At 38.3% G+C, this 21,347-nt stretch overlaps 2 protein-coding genes across 11 annotated transcripts in view; one reads left to right on the forward strand and one right to left on the reverse strand.

Moving 5' to 3' along the window:
• Positions 1–4,623, reverse strand: part of GLMN (glomulin, FKBP associated protein) — a 72,325-nt gene extending 67,702 nt beyond the window's left edge. For 2 of the 4 annotated variants that reach the window (XM_002751081.6, XM_078332432.1), the window contains exons 1-3: positions 4,541–4,623; positions 3,622–3,690; positions 3,078–3,203 (exon numbers count right to left, since the gene is read on the reverse strand). In XM_002751081.6, the coding sequence (XP_002751127.1) occupies positions 3,078–3,203; positions 3,622–3,660 (165 nt within the window). In that variant the 5' untranslated portion in view covers positions 3,661–3,690; positions 4,541–4,623. Of the gene's footprint in view, positions 1–3,077; positions 3,204–3,621; positions 3,691–4,136 lie in introns of all 4 variants that reach the window. The other 2 variants (XM_009001696.5, XM_035252141.3) reach the window with 2 other exon arrangements.
• A 48-nt stretch (positions 4,624–4,671) lies between these two features.
• Positions 4,672–21,347, forward strand: part of RPAP2 (RNA polymerase II associated protein 2) — a 152,794-nt gene continuing 136,118 nt past the window's right edge. For 5 of the 7 annotated variants that reach the window (XR_013520264.1, XR_013520263.1, XR_013520265.1 and 2 more), the window contains exons 1-6: positions 4,672–4,781; positions 5,837–5,882; positions 7,756–7,870; positions 10,493–10,591; positions 10,801–10,866; positions 14,014–14,102. Coding sequence is in view for 4 of the 7 variants with exons in the window: in XM_009001695.5 (XP_008999943.1) it covers positions 4,709–4,781; positions 5,837–5,882; positions 7,756–7,870; positions 10,493–10,591; positions 10,801–10,866; positions 14,014–14,102 (488 nt within the window). In the remaining 3 variants the exon portion in view is untranslated. The remainder of the gene's footprint in view (positions 4,782–5,836; positions 5,883–7,755; positions 7,871–10,492; positions 10,592–10,800; positions 10,867–14,013; positions 14,103–21,347) is intronic. The other 2 variants (XM_078332431.1, XM_017974932.4) reach the window with 2 other exon arrangements.

The following is a 21,347-nucleotide window of genomic DNA, read 5'->3' on the forward strand; positions in this document are numbered from 1 at the left end:
GAGCCACCGCGTCCGGCGACTCCAGTCTTATAAGACAATAGTGTATAGGATATTGTAGTCTCCCCACTTATCTGTAGGGGGTACATTCCAAGACCCCCAGTGGATGCCTGAAACCATGAATACTACCAAATGCTATATATAAATACTATACATGCATATCTGTGACAAAGTTTGACTTATAAATTAAGAGATTAACAGTAACTACAACAATTATAATAATATACTGTAACAAAAGGTATGTGAATGGTCTCTTGCAAAGCAGTTAATAGTAAATCTTTTTATCACTTTTCTTTAATTCACTTTTACAGTTGATGATAATAGTAAATCTTGATCATCTTGATAGTGTCATCTGGCAAAAAAATTAAATTGTAGTCAGCTTTTTGTTGTCGTTGTTATTGAGCTGAGGTCTCACTCTGTCTCCCAGGCTGGAGTGCAGTGTTGCGATCTTGGCTAACTGCAGCCTCTGCCTCCCAGGTTCAAGCAATTCTCCCATCTCATCTCCTGAGTAGCTGGGGTTACAGGGATGTGCCATCACGCCCAGCTAACTGTTGCATTTTTTGGTAGAGACGGGATTTCACCATGTTGGCTAAGCTGGTATAGAACTCCTGACCTCAGGTGATCCACCCTCCTTGGTCTCCCAAAGTGCTGGGATTATAGGTGTGAACCGCTGTGCCTGACCTGTAGTTAGTTTTGAACATTGTCCTATCAATATCTAAACCTCTGCATTTAGCTGACCAGACATTAAAGAAGTGATTCTCAAATTAAGACTAAGCCTCACATTATTTAAATCTATCCTGTTAGCTATTCAAAAGCATGCTAAAGATAAAACACTGAGGCATGCAATGTCTGAAAAATAATTTGTTTATACTTCCCTTTTCCTTCTGCCTCACTGACGTGGTGCTGATCCTCATCTTCTTGCCAGGCCTCTTCTCTCTACCTCTTTCTTAAATTTCTCAAGGTGGGATCTTGGGGCTCTTCTCTTATGCCCCTTTTCTGTGAACTCAGGTAAATTCTTGTTTTCTTCCCCCTCAATTACCTAATCTTTAGGTAATTAAAGTCTCAGAGATACGTGTCTCAGAGATCTACGTCTTAATTCCTGTATCTCTGCTGAGCTCAAAAACCTTATTTTCCAATTGCCTGCTGTATTTAAACTGAAAATTTCTAAAAGTCAACTACTTGTGTTCCTTCAGGAAACTTCTCCCTCTACTTAGGTTGGCTTTTTCTATTCACATTATCATATATTATCCTTTCAGAGGTTAGAAACCCAGTCATTTTTGACCCCTTACGCTCTCAATCAACGAATTTCCTGTATTCTACCCTCAAACCATATGCTGTACAGCACTAACCAGAGGTAGAGCAGAGTGGTTAGGAGCTCCAAAACCATGCTACACAGGTCTGAATCTTGGATGTCACATAAAAGCTGACTTACTTTTGGGAAAGTCATTTAACCTTTCAGTCAAAATGAACACCTACCTTCTGAGATTTTGGAGAGACTAAGTTAATAAATGTAAAGGGCTAAAGACAGCATCTGGTACATGTAAATACTCAATAAATATTAGTAGTTATTAATTTTTTTATAAGCTAAAAGCTAATTACTTTCAAAGGTTATCCTCTAAGAATGAAATCAGAAAAAAATCAAGAAGAGTTTAAAAAACATAAAATTTATTATATGAGGGGGTTACAAAGTTATCATAAACATATATCAAAAACAAAATTAAATAGAATGTCCTAGTTATTTTAATAAAAAATAAACAGGGGAGAAGCCATTTGAACTACTAAGAGATTATATAACAATGTACGATTAACAAGTTTTAGGAATCCCCCATATCCAATCAAGATTCCCTGGACAGAAACACAGGTCAACATGACTACACCGTGATAGTAAGAAAGAAAACTTTCAATAAATAAATAGCACTGCAAATGAAGAAAGAGAATGTATCTAGAACGAAGATGGTCTTTATATTGGTCTGCTCTCATGCTGCTATGTAGAAATACCCAAGACTGGGTAATTTTTAAAGAAAAGAGGTTTAACTGACATGCAGTTCCACATGCCTAGGGAGGCCTCAGGAAGGAAACTTAGAATCACGGTGGAAGGCACCTCTTCACAGGGCAGCAGGACAGACTGAGTGTCGGCAGGGGAAATGCCAGATGCTTCAGATCTTGTGAGAACTCACTCACTATTATGAGATGCATGGGGGAAATCACCCCCATGATTCAATTACCTCCACCTGGTCCTACCTTTGACACATAAGGATTACTACAATTCAAGGTGAGATTTAGGTGAGGACACAGAGTCAAACAATAGCAGTCTTCCTTATAATGTGTCCAAAGACACAAAATTTGGCAGGGTATTGCCAACATAGTGTCCCAGGAAAAAGTTACTCCTGATCCACAAACAAGATCCTTTTCTACAGTGGAGAATGATTTCTCAAACTATTGTACCTGGATGATACTGGCTAGTATGACATACAGTTCTTCTCCTGTTCCAATTCTATGCACACAAAATACTGTTTTAATTAAAATTTGGTTTTCCATACACTTTTGGCTGGAGGAGAATGGGCTGATCACCCAAAATGAATATTTAGCCTGCTTGATATGTATATTTCTCAATGTAAATTAATGACTCAAACACCAGTTTTGGACTCCCTAAACCAGAAGTAATTCTATTCCTTCTAAAATCTCTTTACTTCAACTATAGCACTTATTTATTTTGCCTCATTATTGTTAGTTGTTTACACATTTATCTGTTTGACCAGACTGTAAGCACCTTCAAGTATATGAATATTTCTTCTTTTTTTTTTTTTCCCCCTGAAACAGGTCTTACTCTGTTGTCCAAGCTGGTCTCAAACTCCTGGGTTCAAGTGATCTGCCTGCCTTGGCCTCCCACAGTGCTGGGATTACAACCGTGAGCCACCGTGCCCAGCATAAATATTTCTAATTCTTTTTTTGTTTTCAGTTCCCTATTGTGAAAATATAAGCAGATTCTTAAATGTTTGATGAATAAATGACTGGATGAATAGCATCATGTAATTATTCTCTTCCCAAGACTGAAAAGTAAACACCAAGATTGTACGTACCTTATTCTTTTCATTTTGAATAATTTCTAATAGCTGGTCTATGTGCCCTTCTTCTATACATTTTTGCCCAGCTAACTGAAATAGGCCAAAATCCTCTTCTTTAAAGTCTTGCTCTTCTAGGATTTGCTGGCAAAAACAAAATAAACAAACAAAAAAATGTGTATGCAAGTAAAAATTAAACACAGTAACTTCTTGATTTATCTATTAAAAAAGAACTGTTTAAATTCTAGATAAATGTAACATAAATAACACATTATCAAAATTAGGATTACCCAAATAAATACTTTAATAAATAACCTTGAAATCTACTGTACCAATGAAATCTATGGATCAGGATTAAAATGTAAAAGGTTATTTAAATAAGTATGTCACCTGGAGAAATAATCCAATCTGCCTCCCCCACTCATGCTCTTTACAGGTCAAAAAAAGCAAGGATTAAAGAAGATAAACAATTTGAGTGACCACAAATATAATTAAAAACAATGTGTGCCCTTCCCATATTTTGAAAGGTATTTAATTTTACAAAAATAAAAAACATACTTACACATCTCTTTATTATGGACTGAAGTTCCTCTACAGCCATTACTATTTTTCCTAGTTTCGATGCTAAAATCTACAAATACAAAACACAGCTATCTGTGATATTACAGTAAAGTATTCAAAAGTTATGTTTCAGTGTGATAAATTATTACTAAATCCAATAAAGAAAATTATAGAGTTTTTGTTGTTCTGTGTTTTTGGTCCGATAGCATGGTAGGAGAAAATGTAAAGTTTTAAAGTTGAAATGTTATTACCGAATCTTTGTATCTTAGCCTAAGAAAATAAAGTGTTTTTTTCAGAAGCCTTTATTGCATCTTTCAAGTTTTCTAGGAGCTTAGTTTTGAAAGCTACTTGGAAGGGAAAAAAAAACCCTCTCAAGCACTCCCAAGAGACGAGGCAAATAACGGACTAAAGGGCTTTTAAAAGGCAAAGTATTTATTTTCTGAAAAAAAAATTTTCCAAAAGGACCTGAAATCAAATTCTAATCATTAAGGGATTTTTTATTGTTTAATGTCTCACCTTACAAAAATTGGGGTCCAACACAAGTTACTCACAGGGGGTAAAGGTTCAGATGCCCTCCATCCCGTTTCTCTCTAGAAATTGCAGTCCCCAAAGTAATCAATCCATCTAGTGAAATCACTATATCTGTCACACGGAGACAAGGTAATCAGCGGCCTTCAGGAAGAGACCATCGCTTCTCCCGGCAGAAAAAGCCGTCATTAAGGGCGCAGGTCAGCGTGGTCCTCAGGGCAACGCGCTTGCGGGCGGCATCAGAGGAAGCCATGTCTTCCGATTCCTGCTTGCCTAGGCGGGCAGGCTCCACCACCTCACGTGGCCTAGTCGGCCCGCGGCACCAAGTCCGCCGCAGTTCACGGCCAACCGCGAGCCCTGGCCACCCTGAAACCCTCCAAGACTCCACTTACCGGCCAGGTACCTGACCTCTCCCAGCCGCCGCCACTTCCTCCGGCCGCAAGAGCTGCTCTTCAGGCCCCGCCCCACGCCAGCCGGGTCCGCCCCGCGCTTTGCGTAGGGAGGCGGAGCCTCAGGGCGAGACGCCGGATCTGATCCCCGTCCCGCAGGCTATCTCACGCATGGCGGACTGCCCAGGGTCGGGCTCCGCCGGCCGCAAGGCCGGGACTCGCCGCCGCTCTCGAAACGCCGCAGGTAGGAGCAAGGATCTCTTCCCACTTTTGGACCCTGAAAGCTCGGTCCTGGTCGAGTTTCAAACCAGCGCGCCGGAGTTTCTGAAAGGCTGCTTCAGGGGAGGGGTTCTCCCAGGCAGAGAAGGCCGAAAGCTTCCCACCGCCGTGCTTGTACCTCCTGGAAAAGATCTCCCGGCCGGCCCTCACTCCTTTACACCAGTGTTCTAAGATTTCCCTTGCGAGGGCTGTGGCCCCAGCCTCTGAGAGAAAGGACAGTGGAGGTGCCGGGAACCCAGGCCTGGGGTCCCCGGGGTTCTGGGCAAGTGACTAGGGCAGCATTGACAGCTGGCCTTGAATCTAGGACCGGTCCTCCTTTCCAGTCTGCTTGGTGCCCAGTTCTTTGAGGTGTCGGACTCTCCTTTTACCCGAGAGAGGATGTTTGGCGGACAGAGAGAAGTTCCCCCTTAACAGTACCCAGATCTCAGATTTTTCAGGAGTGGTTAATGAAGCAGCTATGATAGAGGAGAAAATTAAATCCCCAAATAGAAACATTTTAACCAAGAAAAATTAGACAGTAATCAATTTGCAAAAACAGATTGCATTCCATCCTATTTCATTTTGATTTAAACACGATTGGACATAAAATATGTGGAAAAGAAAAAAAGTTTGTCTACGGTTTGTTATTTAGGTAGGAATCTATCTTGCACCTTATGTGTTTGTGTACACTTGACCTACTGCCTCCATGTGTGGCTTAACTGCGGGAATGCATTTTAAGAAATGCGTTGTTAGGTGATTTCATCCCTGTGTGACCATCATAGAGTGCACTTACACAAACCTGGATGGTATGGCCTACTACACACTAGGTTATGTGGTACAGCCTATTGCTCCCAGGCTACAAACCTGCACAGGATGTTACTATACTAAGTACTGTAAGCAATTGTAACACAATAGTATTTGTATATCTAAACATAGAAAAGATACAGTAAAAATACAGTATTAGCTTAGACCGCCGTCTGCATGCAGTCCATCATTTATGGCAATGTCATTATGTGGCATTTGACTGTATTTTCATTGTAGGTACTAAACAGACAAGTACTTTGAAACAAGAAGATGCTTCTAAAAGGTATGGCAGCCACGTGGACAACTACATTGACATATCTAATTATCTCATATTACTTGAACCAGTTTTAAAACAATAATGGTTACTTTTTTTAGAGAGAGAAAATTATGGGAAGGAAGAGAAAGATCTGGAAAGGCCTATAAATTCTCACATAGACTGTTACATACATCTACTCTAGGCTTTAAGAAAACCAGACTGAGGCTGGGCGTAGTGGCTCAAGCCTATAATCCCAGCACTTTGGGGGGCCGAGGCGGGTGGATCACGAGGTCAAGAGATCGAGACTATTCTGGTCAACATGGTGAAACCCCGTCTCTACTAAAAATACGAAAAATTAGCTGGGCATAGTGGCACGTGCCTGTAATCCCAGCTACTCAGGAGGCCGAGGCAGGAGAACTGCCTGAACCCAGGAGGCGGAGGTTGCGGTGAGCCGAGATCGAGCCATCGCACTCCAGCCTGGGTAACAAGAGCGAAACTCCGTCTCAAAAAAAAAAGAAAGAAAAAGAAAACCAGACTGAGCACTCAGACTGCTAGTGAAGGCATGAGTGCCTGCAGAAGGTGTCTGTGACTGGGCACTGTGGCTCACACCTGTAATCCTAGCACTTTGGGAGGCTGAGGCGGGCGGATTGCCTGAGCTCACGATTTCTAGACAGCCTGGGTAACACCCCCTCTACTAATCTACAAAAGAAATTAGCCGGGTGTGTCAGCGTGTGCCTGTAGTCCCAGCCACTTGGGAGACTGAGGCAGGAGAATTGCTTGAACCCCGAAGAGGCAGGAGAATTGCTTCAACCCCGAAAGGGGAGGTTGCAGTGAGCCAAGATTGCACTACTGCACTCCACCTTGGGCAACAGAGCAAGACTCCGTCTCTGAAAAAAAAAAAGAAGGTGTTTGTTTGTTTTTCACCTCTTCAGGTATACTCTCCTTTTATTGCTTTATATGCCAGCGACTCACTCTACAAGTTTCTCTATCACTCCAAGAAACATTTTCTGTTCTTTGTTAGATCAAGTCCAGATTTTCATCAAAAAGTTGTTGTGTACTAGTTCTGGTTCTAAAAAGGCAAGATATTACCACTTAACACACAAAAGTTTTCCGGAAGAGGAGTAGAAGAATCTGAAGGGGATTAGTATATAGCTATGATTTTCATTTTGTGAAGACTCACTAATTTTATATTGGCTTTTGTCTAATTTACTCATTATTTCAAAAATTATTTACTAAGTACAAGATATGCCAGAACTGTATTAGGCCCTGAAGATATGGTGAACAGAATAGACACAGTTCTAATCTAGTGGAACAGAGGAATAAATAGGAATAAATTAATTAGTTAATTAACATAAACAAATACATAATTACAAATTGTGATAAGAACTATGAAGGAAAAGACTGTGATGTTATGAGAAGGAACAACAAAAGTCTAATTTAGATGGAGGTGGGTGGCAGGGAGGTTGGCTGTGAGTTTTCAGGGAAAGCCTTAAGCTGAGATCTGCATGCCAAGTAGACATTAAACAGACAACCAGTAGTGAGGCGAGACCTCCAGCCAGAGGTGACCCTGTGTATGAAGACTTCTGTATGTGCAGTGCAAAAAGTAACTTGTTTCCTTTTTGAAAAAATATTGGATCAAAAGTAACAGCATTAAAAACTAGAAAATTGGCTGGATATGGTGGCTCATGCCTGTAATCCCAGTGCTTTGGGAGGCTGAGGTGGGAGTATCACTTGATATTTTTATTCGAAAAATAAATATTTTTTGAATATTTTTATTCAAAAAAATTTTTTTAATATATATAAATTTAAGTGGCAAAATAGGTTAGTGTTGTATTTTAAAACATGGAATATTGGACATGATGAAGCTTATAAGTAGGTTAACTTCGTTTTCAAATTTTAGGAGAGCAGAACTAGAAGCAGCTGTGAGAAAGAAGATTGAATTTGAGAGAAAAGCTCTACATATCGTTGAACAGCTTTTAGAAGAGAATATTACAGAAGAATTCCTAATGGAGTGTGTATGTGTTAAGTTGACAAATTATTAGTTTGGTAGTATAACAACTTTAAATCTGTGCAACATAAAACTTCTTTGCATTATTAAAATCTTTGAATTTGTTCTTAGTCATTAGATGCAGATAACAATCTATATAATTCATGCATTTTAAAATAAACAGCTATCATGCATTCCTTATATAATGACTTTAAAATACACTAATGAAAAGTAATTGGCCGGGCACGGTAGCTCAAGCCTGTAATCCCAACACTTTGGGAGGCCGAGGCGGTGGAACACAAGGTCAAGAGATCGAGACCGTCCTGGTCAACACGGTGAAACCCCGTCTCTACTAAAAATACAAAAAACTAGCTGGGCATGGTGGCGTGTGCCTGTAATCCCAGCTACTCAGGAGGCTGAGGCAGGAGAATTGCCTGATCCCAGGAGGCAGAGGTTGCGGTGAGCTGAGATCGCGCCATTGCACTCCAGCCTGGGTAAGAAGAGTGAAACTCTGTCTCAAAAAGAAAAGTAACAAGTACGTAATAAGGTGATGATAGGTAATGTATATTTCAGAATTAATAAGTGGATTTTAAATGTTCTCACCACAAAGTAATGATAAAGATGTGAGGTGATGGATATGTTAATTAGCCTGATATGCTCAAGATATACATGTGTTAAAACATCACATATTACCCTACAAATATAAAGAATTAAATATAAATACAATTAAAAAGAAGAGGTCGGGCACAATGGCTCATGTCTGTAACTTTGGGAGGCCAAGATGGATGGATCACTTGAGGTCAGGAGTTTGAGACCAGCCTGGCCAACATATTGAGACCCCCCCCCCATCTTTACTAAAAATACAAAATTAACCAGGTGTAGTGGCTCACACCTATAATCCCAGCTATTCAGGAGGCTAGGTATGAGAATTGCTTGAACTCAGGAGGCAAGAGGTGCAATGAGCTGAGATCACACTACTGCACTCCAGCCTGGGCAACAAGAGTGAGACTCTAATAAAGAGAAAAAAAGAAAAATGAGGATGGGGAGGAAAAAAAAAAGAAAAAGCAAGTATATTTTACTCTTAGTTGTAGTTCATTTAACCAGTCTACTAATATCACTTGATTTTCTTCAGTTCTGTGATTGCAATGCCAGTTTTCTATATTCTGTGTTGTGCTATTTTAAGTAACACAAGAATATTATTCTTGTCAATATAATTTCATCAATTTTGATATTTTAAAAACCTGAAATATACATTATTTATGATTTAACATAAAATAGGAGAATTATAATCTGCATTAAATTCTTTTATGCTGGGCATAGTGGCTCATGCCTATAATCCCAGCACTGTGGGAAGCCAAGGTGATAGGATTGCTTGAGCGCAGGAGTTTGAGACCAGCCTGGACAACATAGCAAGACCTTGTCTAAAACTTTGAGAATAAAAAAAATTTTAAACAGCTTTACTACATTAAAATTTTGAATGGAAAATTTCTTTTATATTCTCTTAATCCTTAAGAGGACAAATAAAAACTCAGAGCTTCTATTTCAAAAACACTTCTAGTATGGTTCATAGATCTTTTTCTAAATAGAAATATGAACATGACAATTCTTTTTTTTTTTTTTTTTGAGATGGAATCTCCCTCTGTTGCCAGGCTGGAGTGCAGTGGTGCAATCTTGGCTCACTGCAAATCTCCAACTCCCTGGTTTAAGAGATTCTCCTGCCTCAGCCTCCTGAGTAGATGGGATTACCGGCACATACCACCACACCCAGCCAATTTTTATATTTTTAGTAGAGATGGTTTCACCATGTTGGCCAGGCTGGTCTTAATCTCCTGACCTCGTGATTCACCTGCCTCGGCCTCCCAAAGTGCTGGGATTACAGGCATGAGCTACCACGCTTGGCCGACAATTCTTATTTTAATCGACACAGCTAACTGCATCAGAATCTATGATGACACCAAAAAAGACGAAGGCAAATATGCTTCATTTGAAACATAAAAGTTATATCACTCTCAAAAAGTATTTTAGTCCCTGTGAAAACATAAAAACTTGTTAAAAGATCTCAAAGTTATGAAACAAGAATTGAGATTATTTGATCATGAAGATGTAAAAGGAAAGTATTTGCTGTTAGCTTAAAACCATCTCCTCACCACTCTGTACAGATTTTTCAGAAGTAGGAAGATTTTGCACAAAATGTGTTCAGGAGTCACAATGCCACCTTTGAAATACTTTCTTTTTAAAGATTATGCTTTTAAAAATAGGTAACATATTTTATTACTTTGTGATTTAGTAAAAAATTTTTTAATTTTTTAAAAATAAAAGATAACTGTTGTCATTTAGCTTTGGTATAGCTATAGCACCATTTCTTCCTCCTGCCTCAGAATTATTTCATTTAACTATATAACCTACAACGATGCAGAGACTACCATGGCAGAAATTTTTTAAATAATAACATTTTTTAAATGCTTACTGTATGTTGAGCACTTCTCTAAGTGATTTTGCTTTATTTTCTCTTCTAATTCTAACCTCTAACTTATGAGGAGGGTACTATTGTGATTCCTGTATTTTCAGATAAGATGGCTGAGGCTTAGAGAGCTGATAAATGAACTTTTCTATTAATCCAGGAAGAAATAACCCTCTCATTTCATTATAGGGGAAGTTCATTACACCTGCTCACTACAGTGATGTCGTGGATGAACGTTCTATTGTCAAACTCTGTGGTTATCCTTTATGTCAGAAGAAGCTGGGAACTGTAAGTAACTCATTTTCTTTTTAAATATAGGCTTTTATTATTTCCATTTAGCAAAGTACTTTGTTGTAAGAACAAGAAATGCAACCTAAAGTCATGAACTAATGGCATGGATTAGCCAATGATACGATATGTAGATGACTTAATCTTGTAACATAAGGTTCATGTGTATTATTTGGATTCTTGCGTAAGTTGTACTTTCTTTTCTTTAGGTACCAAAACAGAAATATAAAATTTCTACCAAAACCAATAAAGTCTATGATATTACTGAAAGAAAGGTGAGTTTAAAGGGTTTCATTATGGCAAGTCATATTTTTCTTTACTAACCACTACCCTAACAAGGAATGGCAATTAATTTTTAATGAAACTAAACAGGATTCTAAAAGTAATTGTTTAAAATCTTACTGGTTAGAAAATCATGATGTTAAAAGTTTGGTTTTATTTGTAAAAATCTCAGTCAAGGTATTAAAAAATTCATTCTCAGCAAACTGACACAAGAACAGAAAATGAAATATCGCATATTCTCACTCATAGGTGGGTGATGAACAATGAGAACACATGGACACAGGGAGGGGAGCACTACACACTGGGGTCTAGTGGGGGAAATAGGGGAGGGACAGCGTGGGGGGGAGCTGGGGAGGGATAGCATGGGGAGAAATGCCAGATGTGGGTGAAGGGGAGGAAGACAGCAAATCACACTGCCACGTGTGTACCTATGCAACTGTCCTGCATGTTCTGCACATGTACCCCAAAACCTAAAATGCAATAAAAAAAATAATAATTAAAAAAAAAATTTTTTTTGCTTAAGTTTTCGATAAGACTTGAACATTTAAAAGTTAAAAGTGCCTATTGGTTCAAATCTAAGCAAATAAATCATGGAACAGAATAGAGAGTCAGTAACAGACTAAACACATATGTAGACAGCTGATATTTGTCAGTGGGAGTACTGGAGATCAGTAAAGAAAGGATGGATTTTTCAATAAATTATACTGGCACAATTAGTTATACAAATGGAAAAAATGAAAATTGATGCCTATCCTAGGCTGTATGCACAGATCATTTTTAGGTAGATTAAAGACATAAATGTAAAAGGAGATTCTTTTTGAAGATAGTATGGGAGAGGCTGAATGCAGTGGCTCATCCCTGTAATCCTAGCATTTGGAAGGCCAAGGTGGGCAGATTACCTGACCTCAAGGAGTTCGAGGCCAGCCTAGGCAATGGCGAAACCCTGTTTCTACAAAAAGTACAAAAGCCAGATGTGGTGATATGCACCTGTAGTCCCAGCTCAGGAGGCTGAGGCACGTGAATCACTTGAATCTGGGTGGCAGAAGTTGCAGTGAGCCAAAATCCTGCCACTGCATGTCATCTGCAGCCTGGGCCTCAGAGTGGGACATTGTCTCCAGAAAAAAAAATATGGGAGATATAAACTTGTAGTACAGAGACTCTATAAAATAAGAGGGAAAATTATTGACCAAAGAGGAGAAACTGATAAATATTTCTGTATTAAAATATAAAACTTTTGTTCATCAGAAGTTTCAAAAAAAAGGATGAAAAGAGAAGCCACAAATCAGAATGTTATTATTTCCCACGTATAACTGACCATAGAATCATATCTAGAATATATAATCTATAAGAAAAAGACCAACAAACTAATAGAAAAATTTACACAAGGAACTTGAATGGGTAATAAACATATGAAAAGATGCTCAATCTTATCAGTAATCAGAGAAATAGCAGCAACACATTGAGTTATGTTTTCACAGCCCCCACAAGATTGCAAATATTAGGAAATCTTTTTGCAACTAGTGGGAATGAAAATTGGTACAGCCTTTTTGAGAAATGGTTTGCATTTGTCTGGCAAAGTCAACTTTGCACATTCTCTATAATTAAAACTTTCTATTCCTTGGTATATACCCTAAAGAAATTCTTACACATGTATACCAGTATATATGTATAAAAATGTTCAGAGCTGGATAAACAATGTGATATATACACACAATGGAATATTTGCCTTAAAAAAGGAAGGAAATTCTTACACATGCTAACAGGTGGATGAACCTTGAAGATAATATGCTAAGTGAAATAAGCCAGCACAAAAGGACAAATACTGTATACTTTCACTTACATGAGGTACCTACAGATGTCAAATTAATAGAGACAGAAAGTAGAATGATCATCAGCAAAAGTGGGAATGGGAAGTTAATGTATAGGGTTTCAGTTTTGTAAGATAAAAAGAGTTCTAGGCCAGGTGCGGTGGCTCACACCTGTGATCCCAGCACTTTGAGAGGCCGAGGCAGGTGGATCATGAGGTCAAGAGGTCGAGACCATCCTGGCCAACATGGTGAAACACCATCTCTACTAAAAATACAAAAATTAGCTGGGCGTGGTGGCACACGTCTGTAGTCCCACCTACTCGGGAGGCTAAGGCAAGAGAATTGCTTGAACCCGGGAGGCAGAGGTTGCAGTGAGCCAAGATCACACCACTGCACTCCAGCCTGGCGCCTGGCAACACTGTGCTATACCCTTAAAAATGGTTACGATGATAATTTTCATATTATTTATATTTTACCACTATTTAAGACGTTTTAATTGTAAAAACAGTTTATAGTAACATTGTAGTGATAGCAAAAAAATTAGAAACAACTCAGTTTTAAATGGTAAAGTGTAATATACTAACACAATGGAATGTAATACACAGTGAAAATGAATAAGATATATCTACCTGAATGAATCTTAAAAACAATTTTAAACAAAAGAAGTGGCTGGGTATGGTGGCTCACACCTATTAATTCCTACACTTTGGAAGGCCAGAGGGAAGATCACTTGAGGCCAGGAATTCAAGACCAGCCTGGACAACAAATCGAGACCCCATCTCTACAAAAAAATAAAATAGCCAGGTGTGGTGGCATGCCTATAGTCTCAGCTACTCAGGAAGCTGAGGCCAGAGGATTGCTTGAGCCCAGGAGATAGAGGCTACAGTGAGCTATGATTGTGTCACTGCACTGAAGCCTGGACAACAGAGTGAGACCCTGTCTCTAAAACAATAAAATTTAATAAATGAACAAAGGAAGATAAAAATGTATAACAATATTATTCCATTAAAAAAGTTTAAAAATAGGCAAAACTGAATATTTTTTAATAGGGATATGTACACAGGTGCTAAAACTGAAGGGAAATAAGAGAATGATTAATACCAAATGTATGATAGTGGTTACTTCTGGGGAATGTGGAGTGTGGTGCAGTTGGGAAGGGGCACATAGAAGCCTTCAAAGGTTCTGTCTGTCCCTTATTTCTTACCTCGGGTGGTAGACTTGTAGGTTTCCATTTTATTCTTTGAACTATACGTTTGTGTTTTATACTGTGAACTGTATGTAGGTAATGTTTCACAATAAGAAAAAAAACGAGATTTATAATGTTCTTTTCAGTCTTTTTGCAGCAATTTTTGTTATCAAGCATCTAAGTTTTTTGAAGCACAAATTCCCAAAACTCCAGTGTGGGTTCGAGAAGAAGAGAGGTAATTTAAGTCATTGCCTATACACATTTGTTCATATATTCTATTCTAATAATTTGTTTCTGCTTTTTGAGATTAACTGAGAGTAGCTCCAGTTTTCTGTAAAAAGTTACCCTTTTGTACACTTTAATTATGGGGAAATGTTATATTTTAAGCTAGCTATTTAAATATTTTATACTTAAAATTAGAAAATGCATAAATACAAACGTTGTTTGTTGTTTTAGCTTTAATTACAAAATCAGAACTTTAATTCCAGTGCCCTGCGATGCTAGTAATGTCTGTGAAGCCTGATAATAAAAAATCCTGGAGGAAGAATATTAAATTTTTTCAGAAGTTACTGGGTCTCAGGATCTAAGTGAACTCTGCTGTGAGGAAGGTTAGAAAGTTCAGGTTCCTAATTCATTTAATCTTTATAAAAATCAATACAGTATTTTATCAATTTAAAGACAGACAAAAATTAATTTTTTTCTTTTTGTAAAAAGTTTATGGGCAATGCTGGAGTTTAGCCTCTTGGGAAATGATTTAAATACTTGCAGTGATTTACTAGATGCTAAAGTCAACAAACTTTTATTATTGAGGGTGAAATAGCTTAATAATAGAAAGATAACAAAAATTATTGTTATGGTAATTAAACTGCATTGCCTAGAAATTCCAATAAAAGGCTTAATGAGATAATTCCCAAAATAAATTCATGTTTGAAAGAATAGATTATAACAACACAAGGCGGTATTAACTTGTGGTAAGATAGGAACTATGCTAAATAAACTAATGACCTAAACATAATGAGATGCAAGGTAACTAAAAAGCTCTGCCTCAAAAAAAAAAAAAAAAAGCCAAAAACCTTCAAGTCTTTCCTGATGCATGAGGCAATATGATACCACTCTCAATTCAAATAACACCAATAAGACTGACAGCAACACCTGTTATGGCAGACGCCTCTGCCTGCCAATCCAATCCTGTGTGGTTTAGGATATTGAAAACATAACACTGTGTGGCCTTTGATAATTGTGTTAAACGTAACAAAGACTAAATTGTTCATTTCACCACCAGCCTGTCAGCATTCTTGTCGGGAAAATAAAAGACTATGGCATTGTTCTAAGAGTACTTTTCGACTTACTCTCCTTCTCTTTTCTTAACATTTCTGTCATTAGAGCTGCCCATTACTTTACCAGTCCTCTGAGAGAAACATTTTATTCCCCACTGAAGCCAGTGTTTCCTCAAGTTATCCTTAACTTTGCTTCAAAAGATATATTCTCTACATTTTTAATTTAACCCTCTGTGCCATCCTCATATCTACCTCAACTGCTTCAAAACTATTTACCAAACCACCTTTCCTGCCATCTCTGTTTTCTTCAAGCGTAGGTATTGGTACTTCCTTCAGCTAATTTAAAACAAGTTTTCCAGTCTGGTGCAATGGCTAATGCCATTAATCCCCACACTTTGGGAGGCCAAGGTGGGTGGATCACTTGATCTTACGAGTTTGAGACCAGCCTGGCCAATATGGTGTTACCCTGTCTCTACTAAAAATATAAAAATTAGTTGGGTGTGGTAGCGGGCACCTGTACTCCAGCTATTCAGGAGGCTGAGGCAGGAGAATCACTTGAATCTGGGAGACAGAGGTTGCAGTGAGCCAAGATCGTGCTGCTGAACTCCAGCCTGGGCCACAGAGTGAGACTCTGTCTCAAAAATGAAATAAATAAATAAAACAAAGTAAAACAGGTCTTCCTCGTTTTCCTAAAATCTTACCATCCTGTATTCAGAACACTCACTTTTTCCCAAAACTTGAGCCCTTTTACTTTATACTTGCAGTTCTTGAAATTCTACCTTAGCTGTATACCCTTCCCTACCTCACTTAAAAAAAATAATGAAAATGGCCTTTGTGCCAGGCACAGTGGCTCACTCACACCTGTAATCCCAGTACTTTGGGAGGCTAAGGTGGGCAGATCACAAGGTCCAGAAATCGAGAACATCCTGGCCAACATGGTGAAACCCTGTCTCCATTAAAAACACAACAATTAGCTGGGCGTGGTGGCACCCACCTCTAGTCCCAGCTACTTGGGAGGCTGAGGAGGACAATTGCTTGAACCTGGGAGTCAGAGGTGGCAGTGAGCCAAGGTCGAGGTCCTGTCACTACACTCTAGCCTAGTGACACAGCAAGACTCCATCTCAAAATAAAAAAGGGTCTTTATTTCCCTAATCTAAATAAATCAACTTAATTTACATTCAAATATGCTGTAAGTGCTTAGTACGTGGCAGGCTACACACATACACATATGCAAATATAAAATCCAACATGTGAATTTAACAGTCACTGGATGGTAGAGCATGAATTAAACACATTTGCTTTGATTTTAATAGGGATCTGTCCTATAAATTAGCAAGGTTAGGATATTGCATAATGAGAAACTGTGAGCAAAAGTGAGAAAATAATCTTGTTGGAATGGGTTGGGATATTGAACCTTGGCCTACTTGAAATAAGGGTATATTCTGGGAAACAATATAAGATAACAATAGGTAAATAACAAAGGGCCAGGCTGACTGGTAAACCCTCAAGTCCTGGGGAGCCATCAAATGTTTTTGAGCAGAATTTGATATTGGCATACAAAATGAATTAAAGAAGAAAGGATTATAATTAAAAGGTAAAAGGGTCCTTAGATTTAATCCAACCCCTTCATTAAATGTATTTCTTAAACTAGTGAGAATCCTAGATCTGTATGAGACTAGGATTCTATTCATTATATTCCACTTGATTAGAAGAAACCAGTGAATATATATATATGCATTTGCCTCATTGTATAGCTTAACCATAGCCTTTAATTATATATAACACTTGTCAGTTTATAACCATATCAGTATCTTATATCTGGATGCATTTGTGTTACCTTAATTTCCAAATTCTTAGGGGCAGGGATTATGTCCGTACTACTTAATGAATCCACTAGAGGTCACTGTTTTTTCAGAGACATCTTTTTACCTGTGCTCAGGATCAGAATTCTAGAATTTGATATTTTAAAAAGCTTGTCTAGCTATTGCATATTTAAATGCTACAGAAATGTGATAGTTTAAAGAAAGTCTGTTCACATATGATATGGGATACAATGTCCTGAGCCAGTCTTCTTTTAGGTAGGAAAAAATTGCTTCTTCTAGATAGTGGCATGTAGTATTTAATGCAGAGATATTTTATTAGCTTACAATGAGTCATGATAAATAAATTGTATCATAATAGTCATTTTAATTATCATAATTTTAAAATAAGAATACATTTTTATGGCCAGGCATGGTGGCTCACACCTGTAATCCCAGCACTTCAGGAGGCCAAGACTGGTGGATCACCTGAGGTCAGGAGTTCAAGATCAGCCTAGCCAACATGCCAAAACCTCATCTCTACTAAAAATACAAAAATTAGCCAGGCAAGGTGGTACACACCTTTAACCCCAACTACTCCAGAGGCTGATTCAGAAGAATCACTTGAACCCGGGAAGCGGAGGTTGCAGTGAGCTGAGATCACACCACTGCACTCCAGCCTGGGCAAGAGAGTGAGACTAAGAATAAATTGCTAAATCTACTCAAAATATTAGATATTTTATTGCAATGACTTCCAAACTTTTGACCACTATAATAATTGCATTTTACATTATGAGCTCATATATGCATATAACTAAAAAGTTCTACAAGAAATGCCTCTGATATTTTCTACTCTGTTGCTTTTTTAAAATGCTGATAGCAACCTACCTAATTGATTGGTCCTGATCTGCAGTTTGAAGAGAACTGTTTTGTTGGATAATTTAGCTCAGGTTTTTGGTTGTTTTACTGTAGGAAAGCCACTACTCAACACTAAGTCTCAGTTTCCTCATTTGTAAAAGGAAAAAGTTGCATTTAACTTCTGAGTTCCCTTTGGTTCTAATGACATGCAGTTCTAAGCCAATTGTGTCTTTAGTCATTGCTACCATAGAGAAAATTTTCTACACAAGGAAATATTTATTAAAATGATGAAAATTAAAGTTACCAGCTTAAGACTAGAAAAATTTATACTACCTGTAGAAAGGTCTGTTTTAAGAATTTTGAATAAATTTCCTAACTTTAATAATTTGATTTCTTTAGTCTGTAAAAATGAAGGCTGATAAAGGATAGACAAAGCTTTTAAATTGTGAAGAAAAACCAGGGATGTTTTAGAGCATGTCCAGAACAATTTGAATGTAGCATCATTGAGGGTACCATGACCTTACACATGATTTGGAAACAGAATATTGAATTTTACCTAATTTGGTCTTTCTTACATTATTGTGAAAGCCAGTAAGTACAGGCATATCTTGGAGATATTGCAGGTTTGGTTCCAGATCACCACTATACTAAAGCAATCATGGATTTTTTTGTTTGTTTCCCAGTATGTACAAAAGCTTTGTTTCCACTATACTGTAGTCTTTTAAATGTGCAGTTGCATTATATCTTTAAAAAATAATGTACATACCTTAATTTTAAAATATTTTATTGCTTAAAAATGCTACTGATCGTCTGAGCCGTCAGCCAGAATTTATCTTTTTGCTGGTGAAAAGGTTGCGTTTTGATGTGGATGGCTGCTAACTTATCGGGGTCGGGGTGTCCTAAGGTTGGGGTGGCTGTGGCAATTTACTGAAATAAGACAACAATGAAATTTGCTGCACTGATCGACTTCCTTTCACTAAAGATTTCTCTGTAGCATTAGATGCTATTTGATAGCATTTTACCCACAGTAGAACATCTTTCAAAATTGGAGTCAGGCCAAGAGCAGTGACTCATACCTGTAATCCCAACATTGTTGGTGGGGGCGAGGCAGGAGGATTACTTGAAGCAAGACATATGAGAACAGCCTGGGCAATATAGCAAGACCCATCTCTACAAAAATTTAAAAAGTAGAAAATTAGCCGGGTGTGGTGGCACACAACTATAGTCCTTGTAGCTACTTGGGATGCTGAGACCAGGAGATAACTCCAGCATAGGAGTTCATGGTTGCAGTGAGTTAGATCACATGACTGCACCCCAGCCTTGGCAACAGAGCAAGACCCTGTCTCAAAAAAAAAAAAATTGAAGTCAGTCTTCTTAACTAAGTTGATGGAATATTCTGAATCTTGTATTACCATTTCAATGATGTTGACAGCATCTTCATCAGGAGTAGATTCCATCTTAAGAAACCACTTTCTTTGCCTATCCATAAGAAGCAACTTCATATCCATTCAAGTTGGATTATGAGATTAACGCAATTCAGTTACATCTTCAGGCTCCACCTCTAATTCTTATCTTGCTATTTCCACCATATCCATAGTGACTGCCTCTACTGAAGTCTTGAACCCCTCAAAGTCATCCATTAGAGTTAGAATCAACTTCTTCAGTATTCTGCTAATGTTGATATTTTGACCTCCTCCCATGAATCCCAAATGCTCTTTTTATTTTTTATTTTTTCAGAGTCTCACTCTGTCACCCAGGCTGGAGTACAGTGGCTCATCTCGGCTCACTGCACCCTCCACCTCCCCAGTTCAGTGGCTCGATCTCAACTCACTGCAGCCTCTGCCTCCCAGGTTCAAGCGATTCTTGTGTCTCAGCCTTCCGAGTAGCTGGGACCACAGGCACGCACAACCACACCCAGCTAATTTTTGTATTTTTAGTAGAGATGGGGTTTCACCATGTTGGCCAGGCTGGTCTCGAACTCCTGACCTCAAGTAATCTGCCAACCTCAGCCTCCCAAAGTTGAGCTTATGGGATTACCAGCATAAGCTCTGCGCCTGGCTGTGATCTAATATTCTTATGAGATCCATTTCAGTTGCACAGATGTTAAAAATGTATGAAACATAGAATAAATGCATTACTAAATGCAGAAAACAAAAACAGCAACAAAAAAACCCTTACAATGGCCTCTGAGTGTTCAAGTAAAAGGAAGAGTCACACATCTCTCACTTTAAATCAAAAGCTAGAAATTATTAAGCTCAGTGAGGAAGCCTTGTCAAAAGCTGAGAGTCACCAAAAGCTAGGCGTATTTTGCCAGTTAGCAAGTTGTGAATGCAAAAGAAAAGTTCTTAAAGGAAATTTAAAATGCTAATCCAGTGAACATAAAAAAAGCAAAACAGCCTTGTTGCTGGTATAGAGAAAGTTTTAGTGGTCTGGATAGGTTAAATTAGCTATTACATTCCCTTAAGCAAAAGCATAATCCAGAGCAAGGTCCTAACTCTTGGCACATGCCTGTAATCCCAACTACTTGGGAGGCTGAGGCAGGAGAATCACTTGAACTCAGGAGGCGGAAGTTGCAGTGAGCCAAGATGAGGCCACTGCACTCCAGTCTGGACAACAGAGTGAGACTTCATCTCAATAAATTTAAAAAAAAAGGGGGCCAGGTGCAGTGGCTTACACCTATAATCCCAGCATTTTGGGAGGCCAAGGTGTGTGGATCATCTGAGGTCAGGAGTTTGAGACCAGCTTGGCCAACATGGTAAAACCCCATCTCTACTAAAAATAAAAAAATTAGCCAGGTGTGATTGTTAACGCCTGTAATCCCAGCTACTTGGAAGGCTGGGGTGTGAGAATTGCTTGAACCTGGGAGGCGAAGGTTGCAGTGAATCGAGATGCCACTGCACTCCAGCCTGAGTGACACAGCGAGACTCTATCTCAAAAAAAAAAAAAAATTAGCTTTTCAGAAAGATAGAGGTCTTGTCATGTTGCACTCTCAAAAAAAAATAATAATCTTAAAGGAAAAGCACTATTCAATGTCAGTGAGTCTTCCATTGTAAAGTTACTAATTGGCCTAATTTCAATAGTGTTGTGCCTTGAGGAATAGGGAGTCCTAGAAGAGGGAGAGAGGTGGGTGAACAGCTGGTTGGTGTATCAGTCAGAACACACACATTTATCAATTAAGTTTTACATCTTATGTGGGCTTGGTTAATGATATCCCAAAACAATTACACCAGTAACATCAAAAATTACCACATACTACTATAACAGATAATGAAGAAATTTGAAATATAAGAATTACCAAACTGTGACACAGAGAACACATTTTGTTGGAAAAATCATGCTGACAGACTGGCAGACACAGTTACTACAAACATTCAGTTTGTAAAAAAAATGTAATATCTGCAAAGCACAATACAGGAAAGCACAGTTAAAGAAGGTATGCTTATATAAATTTATTTACCAGATTTTATAATACCAAAACCTAGTAGTACCCTTAAAATTTATAAGAGTAATATCTTTATCACAGTAAGCTCACTACCTCATTGGTAC

The sequence above is a fragment of the Callithrix jacchus genome, chromosome 7 (genome assembly GCF_049354715.1).
Source record: "Callithrix jacchus isolate 240 chromosome 7, calJac240_pri, whole genome shotgun sequence".
In the NCBI taxonomy this organism is placed as follows: Eukaryota; Metazoa; Chordata; class Mammalia; order Primates; family Cebidae; genus Callithrix; species Callithrix jacchus.